Source organism: Corvus hawaiiensis, chromosome 5 (genome assembly GCF_020740725.1).
Source record: "Corvus hawaiiensis isolate bCorHaw1 chromosome 5, bCorHaw1.pri.cur, whole genome shotgun sequence".
NCBI lineage: Eukaryota > Metazoa > Chordata > Aves > Passeriformes > Corvidae > Corvus > Corvus hawaiiensis.
This window is the reverse complement of record NC_063217.1, coordinates 75,323,605-75,346,697: the sequence shown is the minus strand read 5'-3', so window position 1 is coordinate 75,346,697 and position 23,093 is coordinate 75,323,605. Positions and strand designations below refer to the sequence as shown.

Sequence of the window (23,093 nt, the reverse complement as noted above, 5' to 3'; positions counted from 1 at the left end):
ATCTTTGTTCTTAGAAGACTGTGCAATTTTATGACTAATGAATACTCCTTTCTTAAACCACTTGCACAGTGACCTTTGTAACACCTGCCCAGTGCAGGACTGATTCGGCAAAGACCCTCCACTCCATACTCAGCACTTCTAAAAATTAACAAATACCATTTCCATTCTTGTTAATGAGGGTAAATATCAAACACAAGCAGTTTCAGTAAGAGGGGAGGAGGCAGCCACACAAATTTCGGTGAGCCTCTCCTGAGAAGGAGGGCTCAGCAAAACAAGTTAGGCTTGCAAAATTGTACACTAGTGAAACAAAAGAGAATTAATATTTTTGGACAGGACTGATCAGACACTGCAGAAGCTCTTCAGAAGACAGATACTAAAAGTATCTCATGGTTGCATTTCTAATTACAGCCCTTTATTCTATATTTTTCATGTAAAAGTCATTCAGTGTGAAAGTTGGCCAACTTAAAATCTTGGGGAGTTTGTTGATATCTAATTAAGGAATAGTCAGGGGGAAAGACTTGGAGTTACGGCATTTTCAACTATAATTAATTTCTCTGTTTGGCCCTCTCAGGTCAGCCAACTTGCCTCAGAAAGGTTCACAATAGAGACCATCTCATGGCCAAAACACACATGACACTAAAGACCCTGACCGACAGGAAAAAACAGAAAGAAGCTGAGGTATTTTCCTATTGCAGATCAAAAATATGAAGAGATTTTGTATATAGGATCACAGAAGTGTAAGAAATTAAAAGGAAGAATATGCTTAAAGGAAATCTAAAGTGAAACAGGGCTACCCTTTCGTGTCGAACTGAATGCTCTTTCAAAAAACCATGGCAGGCCACATGGACTGACTCAGCTGCTCAGCAATTTTCAAATCATCTTTTACATGCTTGAAGGTAAAATTCCAGGCATGAGGCAGGATTACTAAAGATTGTGGTGAACAATCATTGAGGGAAATGAGGACAGGGCACTGCAGGGGAAAGAAATTCCTCACTGCTCATGTGAGCATGTGCCGGTTTGGTCAAATTTAGAAATACATCCTCTGAGAGAAGGCAGGTCACCACCCCTCCCCCACCAGGTTTGGGAAAAATAAATTTTCCTCGAAGGAAAGTGAAAGAGATAAAAGCTATTTATTGAACACACACACGGGAAAAGGATAATAATGCTAAATAATAAAACTCCTCGCCCTGCTGAGAGAAACCTGGGAAAATTTCAGAGTCCTTCCGTAGATGTGTCTCTCCCCCTCCTTGGAGCTGGGATGGGGTGGTGGGCCTACCTCCAGGGCCAAGGCCTCGGTGGAAAGTCCTCCCAATGTATTCTGATGTTAACACCATCCAGCAGAGAGAAAAGGAAAAAACCAAAATCCCAGGAAAACAAAATTTCAACTCTCCGAAGGAAAAAGAGCTGAGAAAAAAACTGCCAAAAGCTGGCTGGAAAGAAAAGCAAGCCAGGTGCTTCTCTTCCCTCTCGCTCTCCTGCCGCAGCTGGGAAAAAAGTCTCTATCTCTGTGTGTCCCTGAACAAGCTGCAAATTGTTTTGAAAAAGTTTTGCTCAGTTTCTCCTTCCCCCTCTCAGGCTCAATTTAAAGGTGTAGAGAGGTACAAAATTAATTCCTGGGCATAGGGCAGCGATATGGGATACACATCATAAAGTCACCCCAAGACAGAGCATAAGGAAATGTAAATTTCCTGGGCCCTCCAGTCAGAGAAGGGTGGGCAGGAGCACAGAGAAAATTATCTGAGAAGCTACAATGTTTTCACTTGGATACCTCAGCCTCTCTCCTGCCCTTTGTTTTCTATAGCTTAACTGATGTGGAAACCTTGATTAGTGGAATTACTGAATTTTATGCATACTGTAGCACCTCCAGATTGATCTGAACTAATCCGGCACGTACCAGTTTGCCATGTGATTTGGACAGGGACTTTTGCACCACACATCAGTGGACAGTCTGCATTCCTGTGTGTCATATAGTGCTGATAAGCACATCAGTACTCAGAAATCTTATCACTTGGTAGCTGTTAAGGCACTCTCATGCCAAGAAAATTGAAGCTTCTCAATAACTGTATTTATGACCCTTATGACAAAAAGGTGTTTATACAGCTGAAGGCGATCAGGTGTCATTTTCGACACTCATATTTAAAGCTTAGCAATGGCTCTCTTCAGTCAGAGTGTGTGTATACTAGAATTCCAGCAGCTCTTAATTCACCCTCCAAAACAAGGTCCTTTTAAATCAATTGGAACAGCAGCTGGTCTCTCTCCAAATCACACAGTTTACAATAAAACATGTGACCTTTCCATTCAGAGTTCATTTCTTCTGACTTCCCTCTGTAACCACAGGTGAGATTTTATCTTTGTCAACTCTTTTTTTGCAGGCCCTCTGAGCACTCTGCTCCCTACATCCTAAATTACAAGTCAAAGCATGGCCTCCAGAACACTACTCAGTTGTTCCCACTGCTCCATATCAAGATGTGTTATGCTGTAATCATTATATTGTCTCTGATAAATGTAAAACACCTAAGCCCTTGTTTTATATTTGAGTAGAAACACACAGAGCCACGAACATCTGGTCTGTCTGGACCAAGAAAGCAGAAATGGCGTTTCCTTAAAACCCAACAGGCAGAAGGTTTTGCACAAAGAAAACAAAGGATAAAAGCTTCACTGCATATACAGTACAGAAAGAATAACTTTTTCTTTGAGATACTGAAAATCATTAGTGAAATTAAGAGGAATAACAGTTTCTTGGATTTATTTGGAAAAAAAATCCACACTCCTTAAGCAATGCAATTCATCGTTCTATTTTCTCCTTGTACGCAGGCCAGAAGACATTTGCATTGATGCACTAGCTTGCATTTCTGTGAACAGCTTGCTGTGCATGGAAATAGTGTGTGAGGGGAAAATAAAAAGTCCAGAGTTAGGAATAAACAACCAGTCTGTGCTACTCTCAGACAACAGCACAGAACTTCGTAAAAAGAGATTGACCGGAGGCATGATAAAGGCCTACAGAATTACAAAGCCAGAGGAAATTGGGGATAAGGATCAATATCTACTTCTTGTTATCCTGTAAAAGAATCAGGAGGAAGCAAATGAAACCAGATTCAGACTGCTAGGGATAAGTCTCAAAGACACTTAATCTTTTCTTATGCAATCCTAGACACCTGCTGACGGCCATGGTTGAAGAGGGCAATTCTTAGACAGACCTCAGGTCTGACAAGCAAGGGCTGTAATTAAGGGTTTATCTGTTTATCTGTTAGCTCATCCAGCTATATTTGCTGCAAGCTGTAAAGTGACAGGAAAACCAGGTGCTTAATTCCATAGCTTCTGGAATAGCTACTGTTCAGATCGTATACTCTAAGGCTATTTATGAACTACAGACACTGATAGATATGGTAACAGTAAGTGGAATTCAGCCTGGCATATGTAAATCCCTGAGACCTCCATGATCTGTCAGAGAAAAAGAACCTACCTTCATTCATATTTGGCCCTATACTTTGCTCCTTTGACTTCCCCATTACCTGGCAGAGGAACAGTAATGGGAGTCCTTAATGTTTAACCCAATTAAGGCCAACTTTTATTATATTATAGTATTTGTCTTTACTGTTAAAAGAAATGGCTGAACACCTCTGACTTTGTCTGAATAATGTGTCTTCATGATTCCATCTTCAGTTTTCTTTATTTTCATCATAATCAGAAGAAATCTTCTCTTTACAGGGTCAAATTTAAATTCGCGTAAATGCATCGTTTTATTTCAGAAGCAGAATCCAACAGCAGCTTTTAGAATTTTCCTGCGCCCATATTCAAAACAGCAAATAACTAAGAAGTTTTGGCTTCAGAAGAAGCAGTCATCCTCAAAAGCCAAAATCCACCTTAGGTTAGGCAAAGCAACTCATCATATCATAATAACATATTCTGTATGTTCTCATATTCTGTATATACTTCAGAGCCAGTCTGGATTCTGTTGCTTATCTCAGTGAAGCTAGATTTGAATTCATCAAAAGAATACTGTATTTGTGCTGAAGTTCTCTCAGCATCTAAAAAAGATTTTTTAAAAATGTACGTGAATATAAGGACAAGGAGAGCTAGTCTCTATATAATTTCTAGAGTTATTAGCTCCTACTTCTATCATGTCTTAAAAAGGAAATAAATAAAATTGAAGTCCAAAGACACAGAGATGGAAAATCACAGAGCAAATGCCTTTGACCTGTGATGGAAAGTCACAAGGAGGACAAAAGAACAGCTTAAAATTATCTCAAGAAATACAGAATTACAAACTCCCTACAGACTGCACAGAGCTCACTCTACTTCATAAAGTGCTTTCTATTAATGAGAAGCAACTTTGTGGTAATGAAGGGAAAGGGGCTTACCCACTGACCTGTGACTCAGTGCACGGCAGCATCTCGCAGGTTCGGAGTTTCCAGGGATATGACCCACCCCTGATGCCGGAGTGCCCCAGGTGGCCCAGGCAGGATATAAATGTGGCCGGTCCCAGAGCACAGGCACTTGCCACCCCGAGATCTGCCAGAGCTCACCCCACCACAGAACCAGGCCCAGGCCACACGAGGAAGACACGCTCTTGCATCATGATGGGCAAGACTGTGGCCGCTGTCCTGATCCTGCTCCTGATCTCAGCACTTGGGACACAAGGTAAAGAAACCCTTCCTAATGGTCTCCTGATTAATGGCCAGAACAAATGCTGATGAGGAGACACTGTGCTGTCTTATCAGTGCAGCAAAGGGCTCTCCCAATGCTGTCAGCAAAAACCTCTGTGTTGTTCTTCCTGTGAAAATAGTGAAACACTCCACCTTTATTTTGTTTTCCAGGCGAGGCTGTGCCACGCTCGGCCATCGAACTCCGGTGCCAGTGCATAAACACCCATTCCAGGTTCATCCCTCCCAAGTTCATCCAAAACGTGAACCTCACCCCCAGCGGACCTCACTGCAAGAATGTCGAAGTCATGTAAGTGTTTTGCAAAAGCTTCCTGATTGCTTAACAAGAGGGAAGCAGATTTTGCTCTTGGGGTGGTGTAAGTTTTCGGTGAGCAGTATGAGCAGTGGACAGAAGCAGTTGCTCAGAAAGCAGAACAGCAGCACTCCCTGCTCCTACAGATGATGTGCTACGTGTTGTGAACTGCGTGTTGTTTTGCCAATCTCTACTTTTTAAACACATGCAATACTTCGACCTAAATTTGCAGTCATCAGGCAGCAAATAACTTTCTAAAACTCTGGATTCTACTGTCTTGTGAAAATGCACGGATCCACGCTGAGCAAGTGATCAAAACATAATTTTTAAGGGCAAAAGGTCAAAAAAATGATCATATTTCTACCCAAGTCAATGAAAAAAACTACCATTAGAATACAAATCATACATTCCAGTTGTATTCCAGAACTTTTACTGTAAGTAACCAAATTCCTATGGACTGGGCAGTACAATTTCTGAATCAAGATGGAAAGATTTAACTCTTCAGTGGAAGACCGACACAAATACAAAGCCAGTTGGGGGAAAAAAAGCAGTTTTGAAAAGAGGGAGAGCCCTGCAGATGGTTTAATGCATCAAACAAACAGATATGGCAAGATACAAAACCAGTTTAAAAAATCCCTTTAGGTTAGGCTACAGCCTCAGTTTATGCAGCTTAAAATGGCACGTCAGTGTATCCCTAGAATTATGTTATGAGAGAAAAGTGGCGTTGCCTTGGATTTCACTAAGTAGCTCTTTTCCCTTCCTTTCTTCCCTGTTGTAGAGCTACCCTGAGAGATGGCAGAGAAGTGTGCCTGGAGCCCACTGCTCCCTGGGTGAAGCTGATCATCAAAGCAATTCTGGACAAGTGAGTAATTTCTCCTCAAAAAGCACAGCTTATTGAAAAACCAGTATTTTAATTGGACTACCAAACATGGGCGGTGTGAAGTGCTCCAAAATTTTGTCTCCTCGGGCAGTTATTACCTTTTGTGTTCACTAATTGTGACAAACACTGTGATTGCTTTGAGCCTTAATTACAGCATTAGGTATTGAAGCCTTACCGTGCCACACATCCCTGGGAAGGTTACCTTCATCACCCCTAAGGCAGAAGCATTTTGAGAACCTGCAGCACAACTGCTCAGGAAATCCAGGCATTAACTGAGTGGTTTTCTCTTGCTTGCAGTGGTAGAAAGCAGCCATCAGTTTTTCAAACTAATGGCATATAGATAAGTGGGGGGAAAATCAGGCTTCAGTCATCAAGTGAAGCATCAAACTATGGAAGTTCACTGCTATTAAATCCTTTTCGGAATGCCATGATGTGCCAGTGTCCCTTGGGTTGTGTCACAGCTTTTCAGGTGTTTGGGCACAGAAGCACAAAGTGGTGGATTTCAGCTGGTGCCAGCAAGTCTTACCTGTTTTATGGTTGATTTTTAATAGCCTCCTTTTCCATCTTCTTTCTTTCTAGGGCCAACACCAAACCTGAGACAGTGTCCTAAAACAAAGAAGAAAAATGTCCTAACTCTTCCAGCGAGGCAAAAATAGGGAGGACACTCACCCAGCTTCTGACAGCTCACCTCCTCCTGCCTCTTACATTCACAATTTCACAGAATTTAGAATATGTATTCCCTACTTTGTGGTTACTTGACAACAATACTTTAAGTCTTTTAAACAGGTCTCATTGTGTAGGAAAGAAACCACTGACACCTCAACAACAAGGCAAAAAAAATGGCTTGTGAAGAACTATTGAGATGATTCTGAAATAATTTTTTCTAAACACAGCTGGAACAGTGCAGTGCATGCCCAGCAGAGCTGTCACTAAATGACTCCCTCCCTTTTTGCTAACAGTTTAGGAAAAGACCAGCAACAACCTCTCCCCCACAAAGCATGGACAGGTAGCTTCAACTGTACCTGGGTCACTGCCACTCACAGTGGGCTACTGGCTGAAGAGGGAAGTTTCCAGAATTAACATGTCAAAATTCTGGTACATCAGGTTTTGTGTCATTGTTTTCAAGATATTATTTCTTGTGAACTAGTGTTGTGAAGGTATAAACATGTATTTTAATGCCATCTTTTGGCTACAAAACACCCATTTTATTTATTTATAGAATTATTTTTATTTATTTATTTATTTATTTATTTATGTTGAAGATTGTTATACGAAAATTTTTATGTTTATGTACCTAATAAAAGCTTATTGAAATGTTTTCACTTCAGTATTGTTTGTTATTAATTTTCTTATTGGAAGAGAGAACTGAAAAAACGAGAAAGCATTTTCTTTCAGTTTGTAGCGCATAAAGGGTTTGCAGAAGGGCAAAGGTGGGTCTGAGTTGTGGGGGGGGGGGCAGCAAATTAAAACAGCAAATTGTTGCCTCTGTAAAGTGTAGATAATTAACAATCAGAGGAATTATGAAAGTTATCTACTTTCTTCCTCTTTTCTTGTCTGACTCAGTGTTTTCAGAAGTATGGACGATAAAATTCCCAGATAGTAATGAACAAATACTGGTTAGTCACAGAACTTGCTGTGGCCATAGCACTGTGGTACTCTGACAGCACAGCAGCTGAGAGCATGGCAATGAACAAGGGTTTTCATTAACTTAAATAAACAGGGAAATCTTATAAACATAAGGAAGTCACTGAGCATCCTCTCTAATTCCTGTCAGGAGGGAGGACTACATCAGGGAAAATCTTAAGAAACAAAGATGTAATTATATGGCCTCACATCTACCTGTAGCACAGGAATTTACAGAGGAATGTTGAAATTCAAGCACCGAACACTTGAGAAATGGGATAGTTGAGCAAATATTTTGATATTTGTTTAGGTTTGGTCTTTTCCAACAAGGAGCCACTCCATATTCTGCACAATCAGCTCATGTTTGCTCATGGTGCAAGACATAAAGGGAGTTTTTGGCAGTGTTTGAGCAAGTTCTTGTGCAAGAGGACGACTATTCTGACCACACTTTGCTCCCTGTCCCCATATTTGCCCCTGCCCCACCGCACAGCATTGCACAGCCTTATAGGCCTCAGAACGGGAAGGAGTCAAAGTTTCTCAAGGAGACAGGTTTTGTTCAAACTTGTCTTAGAACTTTAGGACTTCCCATTTCCTGAGGGATTTTTGTAAGCTGCCCCTTTTCAGAGATCTAATTTGGAGATAAGGATGTCGAAAGTATCAGCCAAGAACAGGGAGAGGCTGGGAAGAATCACTTGATCTGCACGGCTACAAAAGTAGGGGTGTATCCTAAAGGACTGGCACTGGCTTTAGTGTAATACAGATACATGTAACCTTTGCTACCAGGAAAATTCCTGTCAAGTTATTGGGAGCTGAATCACAGCCAAGGAAGGGCTCTTCTCATCAGTTCTTCTGTCCAAAATGTCAGCAATGGCTGCACTTGCAGGACCTCGAGCAGGGCATCTGCACCTTCCTCCATCAGTGAGACGTGATTCCAAGGGTAGAAATGACAACATATCACATCTCTGTTCTGTGTGCTGTCATGGAATAGCTTCCTTAGCAGCACAACAAACACCCTCATGCCTCCAAAAATGTGTTTCAGTGCTCTTGGAGACTACTAAGAGGAGTACTGTGGCTCTTCTGACTCGGTGTCTACCTTCATCAGACTGGGCTGCTCTTCTTTGATGGTAGAAGTCACTTATGATGTGTTTATCTGCTGTCTTAAGCACCTGTGATTATCCTAAATGCATGGGGTTAGAAAGAAAAACAAGCAATTTCCTAAGTGCTTATTTTAATCAGCCCTTACTGCCAGATACTTTCTTCTTTCATATTCTGAACAGATTAAAGTTTCAGAAGAGCTTAAGTGACTTTGGTGACAATGCCTCAGTCATTTTAAGCTCATCATTTCCTGCTTAAAGACTAGAGAGAGTTTTCAGTACAGAATAAAGCATCTAAATCCCTTTAGCCAAACTGAAAACGACAAAATCCTTTCAGAGACCAAGAGAAACTAGTTGTGTCTTGCCTTCATAAAACACTGGCTAAATTACTTCATTGGATTGATATCAAAATATAGAGTGTAAGATTGGGATGAAAAGTTCCTGTAATTATGCTGGGTAACTGTTTTTGCACAAGGCACTTAAGCATGATGCAAAGAGCTGAACAGAAACTCTATGTTTGCAGAGGAGGGAAAAAGTGCCTTTATTTTGGCTCAGAGGGATGCCTGGTAATGTATTGATTTCCAAGTGCAAGCTCAGCATTGTTGGTTAAAGCCAATATCCCATGAAGAAGTGCAAACAGGAAGTGATGGATAACAATAACAACTTAAAGAAATAATTGAAAATATACAGCAGCAAAAGCTAGGGAGGTTTGAAGTGCCACTGAATGGACTGCACAGAGGTTTGGATTTCTTATGCAATACTCTCGTGTGTTAGGAAGCCTGCAAGTGCAGAACCCACCTCTCAGCACTCAGGCTGCCGCGAGTGCACCTTTCAGGTATAAAATCTGGTGGGACACAGCACCAGAACAGGACCTCTGTCAAGAGGATAACGTGCACAGTAATGGATGGTAAATCTGTTGCTGTCGCTTTGGTTCTCTACTTGGTCTCAATGGCAGGGTCAGAAGGTAAGAAAATTATTTCTTAAAACTCATGTAAGCAATTAATAAGTATACATATGCAAATGCAAATGGGCTTATGCTATGTCCATGATGACTTTTTGCAAGAGAAGTGCATCCTCAGTAAATTGTCATTCAGAATTAAAAAGGATAATTTGTACCTGATAGGATGCTGTGGATGTTTCCAGAACTAAAATATGCTTCTGTCAGCAAATGAGTTTATTCCTATGCCACAATATATGCCTGTCTCTAGATTTTAAGAAGTGTTTGAATTAAAATGGGACCTTTTTTCCTAAATATGTCCATAGACATTTTCTTTTCCAAAAGACAATTTTGTCCTATTTGCAATTTTATTCTCAGCAGGCAGGTTGATGACAGAGCAAGAATTATCCCATTTGCAAGAAAGAATAAAGAAAATGAGCAGATAATAGTAGCAGAAGCTTAGCAATCCAAGTTCAAATTCAAATGCACCTGCACACCAACAGCTTTGAAAATGCAGCTGCTGTGTTGAGCAGATGCAGTTAATTTTATCTCAGCATCCAGCAAATCAGAGTGTCTGAGGAACAAGAATGAGGCTACAGGAGGGAATATGGTTTCCTTCAGGGGAGCAAATAGAGACTGCTCATGTACCTAGACAACTGAGTTTTGTTCCATAGGTAAGGCCCTGGAGAAAACAGATGGAAGACGCTCCCAATGCCAGTGCATAAGCACTCATTCCAAGTTCATCCCTCCCAAGACTATTCAGGATGTGAGATTAAGCCAAAGAGGACCTCACTGCAAAAATGTGGAAATCATGTGAGTACTTTTTCTAAATAACATCTTGCTTCTAACAGGAGGGCACTTCTCACCCTATTTACTTATGTACTTCGAGTGGAAGGATGTTTACCTTGCAAAGCCTCAAGGACATCAAGTATCAGGAATGAGGCCTTATATCCAAAGGAAGGAGCTAATTCCCAGCCAATGTTACAAGCAGCTTCCAGAGTATTTTAAATCTCTTTCTGCTGTTATCTTACTTATGACCAACATCAGAGTGGAGAGTCAGATTCCCAGAACACAGGGCACAACTAATAACTTAGACAAGGAAGACTCAATCAAAGACAAAATCTTGATCCTCTTGACATGAATTAAAACAATTTCCTCTGACTTGGCCTGCATGTGGCAAAGTTTGAAAGGCTCCAAGCTATTTGCTGTGTCAGAATTGCACATGGAGCATTTCCCTTTGTGAGGAGTGGGGAATCTGGATTACACTCCATGTGGGCACAAAATAAAAGATACGGTAAGCTTCACTTAAAACCTCTCCTGGAACTAGTCACAGGAACTGGACTAGCACAGTCAGTAAACAGAAGGGCTCTGTCAGGCTTTTATGCTTTCACTATGGTCTCTGAAGCAACTAAAGGTCATACAATCATAGCCTCTGTGGAGCACTGCATGGCATCCAGCTCCACCTCACTAGGAATTGGTAATTCAAACCATGTTTGGTTAAAAAAAATACTTTTCAAGATAATTAAGTTCCTGAAAGATCTGCTGAAATATGGCCAGATAGAGAACTGAAACCAAACAGAAAATTCATTAGGCTCATTATAAGATTACAGCATAAGCACCTGTACTGACATCATTCATAAAAACCCCCAAACAAATAAGACAAGACCAAGCAGGTCCTTCATCTACTGGCTGAGAGAAATTTCCAGCCATTAGGAGAAGCGTGAGGTACACACCTGGCTTTCACTTCTCTGCTTCTTTCTTGGCAGAGCTACGCTGAAAGACGGCAGGGAAGTGTGCGTGGAACCCACTGCGCCCTGGGTCCGGCTCATTCTAAAAGCTCTGCTGGCCAGGTAAGCTGTTTCCTTTACTAGAACACCTGCACTTAAAAACTCATTTTAGAAGGCTACTTAAATTCTTGGCATGCAAATGTTCACCCTCTTCAGGCATTAGTAATTCTTTCCATCAGTTCTCTCTAAAGCGAGATTTCTACATGCCTGGAGAGTGAAATAGTTTCCTTTGATATCTTCCTGGTGTGTTAAACCACCCAAAAGGCTATGGCTATGATGCCCCTACACCTCTGCTGAGAGACAGCACATTCTGTGTGTCTGACACTTCCAAAAATCAAGGTCTCGAAAACTCACTTCCTCTTTCTGGGTATAATTCAGACATGCAGCTGGCATTTTCAAGAGCTTTCACTGCTGTAGACTGGGACAGTCAAATCCCTACTTTGCACACAGGCAGACGGAAGTCCTTTTTATTGGAGCAGTTCATGCAGGAGCAAAGATAAAAAAAAAAAAACTTTTGTCTTTGCAAAAATGTCAGTTGGTTGGTACAGTAAAAATAATTCATTAACAATTTGTGAGCACTTATTACTCTCCCTGTAGCTTGTATTAACAGTAACTGTTTCTTTAATGAATTTCTGAATTCACTTTATACTTAATCTAATTACAGGACGAGGGACAATGTTGAGTCACCAGTCAAAGAAAAGTCCAGGAAAAATAAACCTTGGATTTCTGCAAGCATATGAAATGAGAGAAAACATTGCTGCTGAGAATGCCATCATTTCTGCTGAGAATGCCCCCTCTGCTACATTACTACAGCTGATTATTTTTCTTTCCCTGAGATGGTTGCTGATTCGTTTTATTTCCTTTGCTGTCTCTCTCTCTAAACTTCTGTGTGTGATACATCACGGAGTTCAAGCTTAATCTAAGTGTTTTAGTGCTGTAAGGATGAGAATAAACAACATGAAATTAGATACCCCTTAATGGCCTTACTTAAAGCAGAAACAGAATGGATACGATTAGCAAACACATGAATAAACACATAATAAGGAAGCATCTGTGTAGCTTTGAAGGAAGTTGTCTCTCACACACTTGTTGCAGTTGTTTGAAGGTGACAAGACGACAATAGATGTGGCAGGTCTCATAGGTAGAGTCAAATCGTCGTTCTGAAATCCTTTCACAGCCCTCACTAAACATTGGAAATAGTGAGGCTAAGAAACATGCCTTGGAAATGGATAATTAACAGGTGAATACATAGAGATGAAGGGCAGAATGAAAAGATCAACTTTTACTGATAAAGGGATGTCACCTATGGATTCTTACACCACCTTGTGTAGTGTCCTGTCTGGTTTCTCAGTCCCACAAGGGGTTTGGGAACATTGTTTGCCATGAGTTGAAGAGCTCTGATGACGCTAAATGATGATGTGAAAACAAGGCTCATCTATAAAGAACTGCAGAAAGACCTTAGGAGATTCACTGATTAAGCAACAAACTACCAGGTGAAATTCCCCGTAGGAAGTAGCCTAAGTGATTGACATAGTCAAAAATTAACAAAGCTCCTATAAAAGTAAGTTATTCTAGGCTGACCATCAGTACATAGGAGAGATGCTAGGTGTACGATGCTAGATGTATGATCGGAATATCAGATCAGGGAATGAAGAGTGTTTATAAGTGACTTTAGCTAAATGATATTTGGCTGGGTGTAAGGAAGATGCAGGCAAGCACAGGCTGATACCTAAACTGCCTCCTGTCTCATCAACAGTTCTAAGTCACTGCCAGCCTCGGAGTAAAGACTGGGAGCTCATGGCTTTCATAAGGGAGCAGCTAAAAATAGAGATGCTACATCACCTGTGTAACTTCTATTTGTTGTGCTGCAGTTTCCATTCACAGATAGGAAGATGAAGGCAGAGAGACACATATATACATATATACTAAAAGAAGTTTAGAAGTAATATTTCTGAAGAAAAGACATTATTTATTTCAATATAACAGAAAATACTTGCTCAATTTTTTCTCTCATGTTAGGTCACAGATTAGTCTGAGTTGGAAGGGACCCAGAAGGATCATTGAGTCCAACTCTTAAGTGAAAGGCCAATATGGGGATTGAACCTGTGACCTTGGTGTTATTAGCACCGTGTTCTACCTGACACCCTAATAGATCACATTTTTCATTTTACAAAAGGATTTTACAGCTTACATTTTTGTTCTGTGTTGTTTCTCCTGGGTCCAAGGGAATGCTTATATGACTAAACATTAATGTTAATGTGTCGATTCCCGTAGATTTATTGTTGATTTCTTTCTACAGTTGAAAAGATGTTTTGTCTTAGTGATTTGCTTCCCACTTTATGGCTGGCCATATGAATCTAATTTCTGAGGTAGAAAGCACTGAAGTGCAGATTCTAGCAGCAATCATCAGACTAGACATACATGGTGAGAGTGGTGGAGAACTCAAAAATGCTGTAAGTGCCCTGTGGGGTTCAATCTTGTTTGGGTTCTGAGGTTTGACCCCCAGCAGTCCCCTCACCAAACCAGCTCTGGACTCAGATCTGAATCCATGAGCTGACTGAACACATCCACTGTTCCTTCCTGCTGCTGCACCACCAGGTTTTGGTGAGCAGTAAGATTTGACCTGTCCAGCAGCTTGAAATCCATTGGGTCATCAAGTTTACATATTACAGCTTTTATGCCAAACAGATCTCACTTATAAGAGTCAGAGATGAAGGTGTGGCGTGTTATGGCCACTGACTGCTTCTAATTTAATCAAAAGTTCCTGGCACAAACTTCTTAAAAATTACTATGTGTTTCCTCCTGCCATTTCCAGGTCTTATTTGCATAGTGAGAAAATGCTTCCGGCCGAGCTGATGAGAGGCAAATGCAAGTAAGCAATAAATGAAGCCTTATAGGGCAGGTAAAGCCCAGGTGCTGGTGCCCAAAAATTCTCTAGGTGGGCTTAGTATCTCTTCTGTTCCAACCAGGTAGACAAATTTTATTTGTAGTATGTATATTTGTTAATATCTTCTAGTATTTTATGTTAACACTACAAGTAATAGTAATGTATCCTTTTCTAATATTACTAGATACCTTGTATTAATATTTTCAATACATTTTCATATTGAGTTGGAGCAAATGAAACATTTCATTTAATCCACAACAAATTTTTAAGTGAAAGCTACAATACAGAATTGACTTTTTTTCAAACAGAACTGAAATATATATCAAAAATAAACATGCAGTAACATACTACTGTTTTTGTAAATACATTATAAAATACACAATAAAATACATTATGAATACATAATAAATACATTAAAAGGCAAATCAACTTGAAAGCTGTACTGCTACTTTGTGATTCCAGAGGTATCCAGGAAAGTCCAGCACTTGCCGTGATCTGACTAAGGCTACATAACCGTCTATATTTAAACACTGAAGTTTGAAAAACCCCACGAGCTGACCTAAGCCTTTCTCCTTCCCTTGCTGTCACTTCCTCCTACAGCAATTCTCAAACCTAGCAGATATTTTGCTTTTTACGCATATCTTCCCCGAGCTCTGCCTCATTGCAGACTTCCACAAGTGTTTGCTCAACACTGGGCACAGCTTCCGAGCAGCGGAAGCGATTATTTCCCAGCTTCTGTATTTGTCCCTTCAGCTCTCTGCAGCTCAAGTAGAACGGCAGGTGAATGCCAAGACCTTTGTGGGAAAAAGGAGGTGGTTTCAGAAGACAGAGTCAGATTTTCCCTGGGAACAAGACTAGCTGGAGCAGAGGACACACAGGAGGTAGAAGATGACAAACAGGCTGAACCCTCATTACAGCAAAAGCTTTACTTCCTGGGCGTCTGAGTCTTGTGTGCACAACTTCTCAAGGGAGAGGCTGGAATTTGTCTAAAACAAGACAGATGCTTAATTTGCTCAGAGTAATTTTATCAGCCCAGGAGCTGGACCATTCCTCTGGAACTGGAGCAACTCAAACCAGTAATGGACTGAAGCTCAGCTTCAGTACACCTGAATCCCCCTTACTGAGACCCTTGTGCAGGGGCATCCGTTGCTACATACAAAGACTAACGGATCCCAATTGAGATCCTAAAAGATGCCCTTTTGACTTTTGTGCTCATTAGACAAGGTGATGAGTCATGACAAATCACTAGTTTTCATCCTGCAACACGGAGAACACAAGCTATATCCTGCCTTAGAACACAGGCACGGGAGGTATTTGCTTCCTTTTCAGCAGTCTTTCAGTAATCAGACTGTTGTGCAAGTGTTTTGTTCACTGCCAGCGTGGTTTTAACAGGGTTTAGCATGGAAGGCTCTGCTCACGGCAGTATCAGCTCACTCAGCGACGCGATCCTTCAAAAGAAGCAGCAATTCCATTTGCACAAGTCATCTCTGGGATGGCTGGGAGGAAAACAAGCTGCCAGAATCCCATAATGGATTTGCAGTTCCCACGACAAAGCCTGGATGAGATCCTGGGCAAAGTGTTGAAGGGATGTAAGGAGAACTTGGACAAAATACGGCATTCCCAGAAACGCAGCTTAGGAGTGTCTGGCCTTTGGGCTTGATCTCATGCCTCGACCTTTTCACTCCTCAGTTGTCTCTCTTACTGCCCCTTCACATAGTCCCAATGAAACTGTAGCATCAGCAAAAAGGTGGAGGGAGAGGAGATGCTCCAGCTCTCAGAAAACATAGTGGATTTATATTCCATTACAAACATCCTGCTCTTTTAGACAGACACTCACCCTTAGTTCAGGGCCAGGGCTAATCACAGGTGGAGCAGACTCCTTGCTTCACTTCTGCCCTGGGGATTTCTGCAGATCGGTTACTGCCACACGCAGGAAATAGCTGAGCCTGCTGGTCAGGAGCACAAGCGCTCACTGATTTCACTTGGGGATTTGAAGGGGAATTCTCTTTTTTTTCCCTCAGATATTAATAACATTTCAGCACACACCAAAATTATATAATAAGGGTGCAAATAGTAACTAAGAAAAGTAGGATCTCTAATCAAATGTTGATTAACCTCAGTGCATAACATATGTGGAGATGCAGAGAGAAATCAAAAGAAAAACATCAGGAAAACCTCCTTCCAAATAAACTGGTTAAAAATCCAACATCTACAATCTGACGCCAGTGAAACCACACATTAATATAACACAACATATACATCATAATACAACATAAACAATAAAACATAATCTTAAGTTCCTGGCAAAACCCTTTCCTGTTTCATACCTTCAGAGAACTAAATGTATTTTTCATTGAAGTTCTCTAAGAGACACAGCTAAGGAGCAGCACCATCAAGAGTCAGAATCGGTATCTTTTGTCAACTCAGTACTCAGTAAGAGGTAGGACAGACAAAGCTGCTGGATCTTTTCCTGGGACAGCTCACATAGTGATGGGAAACAAATGAATTTTTATCACAAATACCTTTTATCAAGTTAATGACAAGTGGTACACAGGAAGCTACAATAAACTATGGGCAAACTATTCAGTTCTTACTGTAAATAAATTACAATGCTTTACACATGTTAAAGATGATTGAGTTTTTATGAAGTCTCCAGATTCGGGGAGAAGTACCTCTATCAACCCACAGATCCCAAAACCACAAAGCTTTTAATTTGAAGATGATAAGCAGCAAAAGTCATCACGTCAAAAGGATGATGTTTTTACTACACTGAAACAGAAGGCTTTCTCCTAATCACACACATTCCAGCTGGCTTTAGAAATACAATTAATTAATTAAATGTAAAAGTGAATTAATTAATTTAAGCAGAAGTTCAGCATTTGAGCCCATCTTCCCTTGGAATTGTCTCTCTTGCAAGGTATCATGCCCAGCCACAGCAAATAAACGCTCAGCATTCATGCAACAAGTTTCTCTAACAGAAAAGTCTGTACAGTGCCATAACTCACACAGTTGTGTCCCTTTGCTAAGACAGGGTTACTGTCACTGAAAAAGATTTCAGAAAAGACTTATTAAAAATGCCTGGACCTACCAAGGAAACAAAATCAGTTGTGTTCAGCAGGTCATGCTGTTTAGTTTACATATAAAGCTTCCTCTGTTTATCATTCATTAACACGTGTAACATGAAAAGTACAGGCATGATTTTCAGATCCATTTAGAATTCAGTATCTGCTTCCTACAGAAAGCTCTGAATACTGCAGTCTCAATCCCTTACTAAGCACAAAGAATTAGTGATGACTTTACTTTGTATCATGCCCCTTGAATAGAGGAAAAAAAAAAAACTAAAATGAAAACCCTTTACATCAAAATAATGCTGAGGTAAAATCCTGACGCAGTAAAAAGCTTCTCAGTAATTTCAGCACTGCCTGAATTCTACTCTGGTGGCTTATATCAGGTAAGCAAAAGTCACCGTAAGTGGGAATAAGAAATTCGGTATCTCAAGTGTAGACCTGGCATGTCTGCAAAGAACAGTTAAACCCTGAAGAAAATAATAAAAAGTGATAACATAAATGTAACTGAAACCATCCTAAAGTTGTATTATTAAATAAGGATATGCTTTAGAAAAAGCACAAAATTTACAAGTCTACCAAAATAATTGGAATGTGTGACTATCACAGACATATTTTAATAAGTTAATACATTGTATCATTATCCTCAGTCATCTAGGAAGGAGTTTCACAACAGTCATGTGACTCATTTTTACTGCATCTGGGAAATTCCTCTAACGCAATCTCCGTGCCAGCAAAGTAGAGAGACTGGGCACAAAAGAGTATATAAGCAGGAATCAACAATCCTCACACAGAGCAGGGATCAACAATCCTCTGGGACTGAAGCTCACAGAACTAGACCTAACAACCCAGAGAAAAACTCCTGTCCAACCATGAACGGCAAACTCGTGGCTGTCCTGGCTCTTTTCCTGATCTCAGCAGCTCTGTCTGAAGGTAAGTAAAGCTTCCCAAAATCCTCTTGGCTGTAGTTTTGCCCGGTCATCAACTGAGATGCTTGTCCATGCAGAGTAGCTTTCTATGTGTCTCACTTAGTTAGTCTCTTTTGACAGATTTTCAGCACCACTCTTCAGTCAGAAATCTACCATGTAGACCTTGAACTGAAGAGTTACTGACATCTTGTGGGAAATGTTTGAAATATGCAGCTTGGATTTGCTTTGTTCGTGTTTCATTTGAAGTGTATGTGGCTATAGACAGATACTTCTGTGGCCAGAGACTGATTTTTGTTCTCAAGTGTTCTAATGTTTCTCTCCCTTCCCACACAAAGAACAGTTTATCATCTCATATTTTTTGCTTCATGACCATGCTGCCTCAAGCAAGTAATGCTCAGTTGGAAAGGGAGAGCAAACAATATGAACACAGAAACATGGACAAACCTCCAATTAAGAACAAATCTAGGGCTCTGTGTTCTGCAGAATGGCCAAGTTTTTTTGATCCAGATACTAAAACAATGCAATTAACCATACAGTGCAGTCACTACAAGTAACCATAAAATATGTGGGTTCATTTTTAAAAGATTTGTTGATTTAGTTTCCAACGTACTTGGGCATCAGCTCCCCTGAAACCTAAGTAACCCTCCCTATAATGTGAGGATTTAGGCAGCTTGGACGAATGCAATGTTTTAACTGAGGATGTTGTTGCAATAGAGCAGCTGTGCTTTATGTCCAATATATTGACCATAAGACCACTTGTCAAACACCGATCTGCCTTTTCTGCTCACAGGTAAGACCCTGGCAAGGATGGGAACTGAGCTCCGGTGCCAGTGCATAGCCACTCATTCCAAGTTCATTCCCCCGAAATCCATTCAAGATGTGAAGCTGACACAGAGCGGCCCCCACTGCAAGAATGTTGAAGTCATGTAAGTAGCTCTGCAAGAGGCTACTTCCTCTTCCACTGCTCTGCTGCCACTGCTGCGGGGCTTTTAGGCTCCACAAGTACCGCAGTCAGCATGCTGACCTCACACAGCTAGACTTGGTTCTTATTTTGCCAGGAATGGTTTTAAGTGAAACACCATGTTTTTCACCATCTTAATGACCTTACATATTTTCGAACCGATCGTTGTTTATCTGTCATGGGACATATTAAATATTTCTAGTAGTAGAATGTGAATTTCATGGACTTGTCAGTTCTTAATACACAAGGTAATGGTGTAGGTTCAATACTGCATTTATTAGGCAGGCAGTCTCAAGGAGAAAAATTAAGTTCCAGCAAGCAGATTTAGGGAAAGGATGAACCAACCTAAGCTGGTCTGAATAGCACAAAAGCACTAAAATGTTAAAATCCTTATTCTGCTCAAACACCTTTTCACCAGTGAAGGTTTCAATCATTGTGTAAGAAAGCTTTACTAATGTAAACAAATCCAAACCAAGTATTCATATGTGCTGGGAAAGATTTTTGGGAATGTGTGACTACTTTGAGAGCAGACACAGAGACTCACACGATTCTGGATGGTTCTGGTCTCCTCAGCTGTGTAACACATACAGCAAAACAGCCAAATCTAACCTAGATAGTTGGGATGAATTTATACTGTCTGGTCTAAAAATGCAAGGTTACATTCTGTGAGTAAAACAAATCCATGTAATAGTTTCCTGACTTTTCTTTATTCCCTGTTTTGCAGAGCAACTCTGAAGGATGGCAGAGAGGTGTGCTTGGAGCCCACCGCTCCCTGGGTACAGCTGATTGTAAAGGCAATCTTGGCCAGGTAAGTCCCATTCACACTCTATCTGGGCAGCTGAATGGCAAACCTCCCAGAAAAAGCCAGTTCGTAGGATTCCATAGTGATAGCTCCCATTCTTTCTTAATCAGATTCAAAGAACAGGGAAGCTTCCTGCTCAATTTTAGAATCAGTTTTTCTGACTGTGCTGCAGGGTCCTCACTCAAGCTGATATGTCAGTACTAAACCTCTGAGTACCAGCAACTCCGTCTGCAGGGAGAGAAACAGAGCAGTGTTTGCCTCCCTTTGAAAAATAAGCCTTTAAAAAAGTAGTCTTCCCCTTACTTAGTTGCTATTTTTGAGTTAATGAGGATCTTGCTGTGAGTAACTGCAGAAGCTCATGCTCCAGAGGTTTCCCAGCTGGACACCAGACATGCACACACTGGGATTTCAGTAGTTGCTTTCAAAACATCTTTATTCTCCCTGTGCTTCAAGATAGCACAAAGAATTGGAAAGAGACCCCTCATCCTAAGCTGTTTGTGCAATGCTAAGCAGTGATAACTGTCTTGAATCATCCTTTAAATTATCCTCTTCCCTCACTTCTTAACAGGGCTCAACAAAATTCTGACTCTCCTCTCTAAGAAACACCAGGACAGAAAAAAATCTGGGAGCTGCTTCTGCTCCTCTGTCAAGGGAAATATTGGGAAAAGCATCATTCAAGCAGTGGACCATCTTCCACATCCTGCATCAGCATTATGATGTTATTTATGGATGGTTTTATTTATTTATCTATTTATTTAATTGTGTGTATTTAAGGAAGTCTTTCGCAATGGTCAGTGTTGTCCATGGGACACGCTGGCCATGACACTGAAGGAAAAGTGGCTTGCTGGAGGAGATTGAGAACCCTTGGCAGCCACTTTAGCCAAACACATGCAGTGAGGTGCAATGCACCTGCAGGACCGTTTATTTACACTAAGCCTGATAATTTTGCTACTTCACCAGCAAACTGATGAATCCTCCTGCTCCCCTGGAGTGCACCAGTATGTTGTGTCAACAACAGCTTCCTGAACCCTGTCAGCCTGTGGCCAGACTATGAGCTGTAATGTCTAACTTGAAAAACCTAACCTACAGAATGTGTAAGACTGTATTTGGTATTTATGTATTGTGATTTCCATGGTATTTATAAATGTATTTATTTGTTGAGTAGTTTCTATGTAAGAGAGAAAACAACTATAATTTATTTAATTTCTACTGGATTTTTCATTCCTGCTATTCATTTCTGAAGAAATATTCACAATCTCATTATTCTGTGCTTGATTGTATATCTAATTAGCTACTCCATCAGCTAATGGAAAAAACTGCGTTTTACATACACAGAGTTCGATTGTGAGAGTGTAGCTGTTCCTATCAATTTATTATTAAAAGTTTTATATAAAAAATCCATTTGTTATCTGTTTGATCTTTTAACTTTTCATTTGCTTTATTTGGAAACTCTGGTTGATTTTCGCCAGCCTGATTTCTGGAACTGAAATGAAAATTTTTAAGCCCATGCTGCCATAACTCCCCCTGTTACGGTAACCTGGCACTCCTGACTACAGTAACAGACTCTTAGGGTGGGGTAAATGGCTCACTCTCCTCTCATCAGGCTGTTCCAAACCCATGGGGAATGCTGGGCTGTAGGACAAGGCTCCTTCTGTAACTACCTCGCAGATAAAAGTTTTGCCCCCATGCTTAAACACTGCTAGTGTCCACACCAGCCCCACCGTTGTAAATCTTTACTAGAAAAAAGCCAGCATTTAATCATCAAAATGGGAATTAATGACCTTTACTTTGGGTACCCAAATAGCAAGCACTTGTCGTGGTGTAACAACTGCTTCCTGTTCTGATGCCTGAAATGCAGTGTGCTGAACACATGATGCCTGCCACTCGCAAAAATCTTCCAAAAGGAAACAGGGAATAAGAGAGAAAGGGCATAAGTTTAAAGCCTATTGCTTTTAACTAGAGCATAACTGTTTATCTGAGGGATGCACACTTTTATCTACAATCTAGATAGTAATAAAACAGCTGAAGAATTTTTGCTGGGTAACTGCGTGATCATAAAATAAGACAGCTGTCTCTGGCTTGCTTCTCCTTGAAGACCCTTGTCAGTAAGATTGATGGTGCCTCTCCTTCACCATTGTTATTTTGGCATCAGTTTGAGGAGTTCTGCCACTTCAACTCTAAACAGCGTGCCCTGTGGCCTTCCAGCTATCTGGCCATGCAGAAGCCATGGGGGAAAACTGCACCCTTTGGAAGCATGCGGACTGTGCAGTCAGTGTCTGTGTGTGTCTGTACACGTGCACATCTGTGTAGCACAGCAGGCAGCTGGCCAGGGGGTGATTAAGGGTCAGGACATCTGCACCACAGTGAAAGGATGGACCCTGGGATTTCACTGCAGCTAACTACGTGCTCTTGTCCATCTCCTCCTTTTTCCCAATCTCATGAAAGTTTCTGCTCCCCTTGACCACTTCATTTAGCATCTAAACTGTCCTTCTACAAGACTGTCGGAAGACCACTCCCCTTTACAGCTGCCATGTGCGTTCATCACCTTCCTTTCATTTCACTACCCTCCACATAATGAAATGCAACAGAGGTGTTTACATGTCCTTTCTGTCCTCCACTATTCTCTTGGCCCCTTACTTCACCTTCCTTTCAAACCACTTTTATTTCCTTCTTTCACCAGCAGGTTCCTTTGCGGGGCAGGAGAAGTGGCAACTACCAACTGACCAAGCAATGACCTCCTGTCATTCCTTATCTTCAAACTCCACTTCTCTTGCCTGGTTGCTGGAGTTCTGCTCTCGTATGGAGAACTGCACTTTGTCTCCTCGAGTTTCCAGGGTTACTGTCCTTGTAATAATGAAAGTATATTTTTCTCTAATGTATAAACACTGCTAACTATAGAGGAAGTCATTGAAAGAAATACTGGAAAGTCCCTGAAAAAGTACTTCTAACTCTCCCTTAGAAGAACAGAGAATGCAAACATGAGTTTCTCGGCCTCAACTTCTCTGTCTGTGCTGAATATTGGTTAACATGCACATAATATTGGCTAATATAAACATCCTGTTTTTGTGTTAGGTGAAAAATGCATGATCCATGCTTTACTTGCTTTTGTTTATGGACTGCTTCCTATTCTAAAATGATTGCATTTCTTATGTTCCTATCACATAACCTGGGA

The 23,093-nt window shown here is 40.9% G+C and overlaps 3 protein-coding genes across 3 annotated transcripts; all 3 read left to right on the top strand.

Moving 5' to 3' along the window:
• Window positions 1–4,510: 4,510 nt before the first annotated feature.
• Window positions 4,511–7,079, top strand: LOC125326799 (interleukin-8-like). Its single transcript, XM_048305266.1, has 4 exons — window positions 4,511–4,641; window positions 4,818–4,953; window positions 5,735–5,818; window positions 6,416–7,079. Exons 1-4 carry the CDS (start codon window positions 4,578–4,580, stop codon window positions 6,444–6,446), a joined length of 315 nt encoding a protein of 104 aa, XP_048161223.1. The 5' UTR covers window positions 4,511–4,577; the 3' UTR covers window positions 6,447–7,079.
• Window positions 7,080–9,365: 2,286 nt separating this feature from the next.
• Window positions 9,366–12,243, top strand: LOC125326798 (interleukin-8-like). Its single transcript, XM_048305265.1, has 4 exons — window positions 9,366–9,517; window positions 10,165–10,303; window positions 11,257–11,340; window positions 11,942–12,243. Exons 1-4 carry the CDS (start codon window positions 9,454–9,456, stop codon window positions 12,015–12,017), a joined length of 363 nt encoding a protein of 120 aa, XP_048161222.1. The 5' UTR covers window positions 9,366–9,453; the 3' UTR covers window positions 12,018–12,243.
• Window positions 12,244–17,968: 5,725 nt separating this feature from the next.
• Window positions 17,969–21,320, top strand: LOC125326830 (interleukin-8). The gene is made up of 4 exons (XM_048305362.1): window positions 17,969–18,162; window positions 18,949–19,084; window positions 19,844–19,927; window positions 20,490–21,320. The coding sequence occupies exons 1-4, from the start codon at window positions 18,102–18,104 to the stop codon at window positions 20,518–20,520; spliced, it is 312 nt and encodes a 103-aa protein (XP_048161319.1). The 5' UTR covers window positions 17,969–18,101; the 3' UTR covers window positions 20,521–21,320.
• The last annotated feature ends 1,773 nt before the right edge of the window (window positions 21,321–23,093 follow it).

Excerpts from the sequence above, each read along its gene's own strand:
- LOC125326830 (XM_048305362.1), top strand. The coding sequence starts at position 18,102 with ATGAACGGCAAACTCGTGGCTGTCCTGGCTCTTTTCCTGATCTCAGCA. Across the intron at positions 18,163-18,948 it reads CTCAGCAGCTCTGTCTGAAG|GTAAGACCCTGGCAAGGATG; the intron begins GTAAGTAAAGCT and ends TTCTGCTCACAG. Across the intron at positions 19,928-20,489 it reads GTAAAGGCAATCTTGGCCAG|GGCTCAACAAAATTCTGACT; the intron begins GTAAGTCCCATT and ends ACTTCTTAACAG.
- LOC125326798 (XM_048305265.1), top strand. The coding sequence starts at position 9,454 with ATGGATGGTAAATCTGTTGCTGTCGCTTTGGTTCTCTACTTGGTCTCA. Across the intron at positions 9,518-10,164 it reads CTCAATGGCAGGGTCAGAAG|GTAAGGCCCTGGAGAAAACA; the intron begins GTAAGAAAATTA and ends TTTGTTCCATAG. Across the intron at positions 10,304-11,256 it reads TGCAAAAATGTGGAAATCAT|AGCTACGCTGAAAGACGGCA; the intron begins GTGAGTACTTTT and ends CTTTCTTGGCAG.
- LOC125326799 (XM_048305266.1), top strand. The coding sequence starts at position 4,578 with ATGATGGGCAAGACTGTGGCCGCTGTCCTGATCCTGCTCCTGATCTCA. Across the intron at positions 4,642-4,817 it reads CTCAGCACTTGGGACACAAG|GCGAGGCTGTGCCACGCTCG; the intron begins GTAAAGAAACCC and ends TTTGTTTTCCAG. Across the intron at positions 4,954-5,734 it reads TGCAAGAATGTCGAAGTCAT|AGCTACCCTGAGAGATGGCA; the intron begins GTAAGTGTTTTG and ends TCCCTGTTGTAG.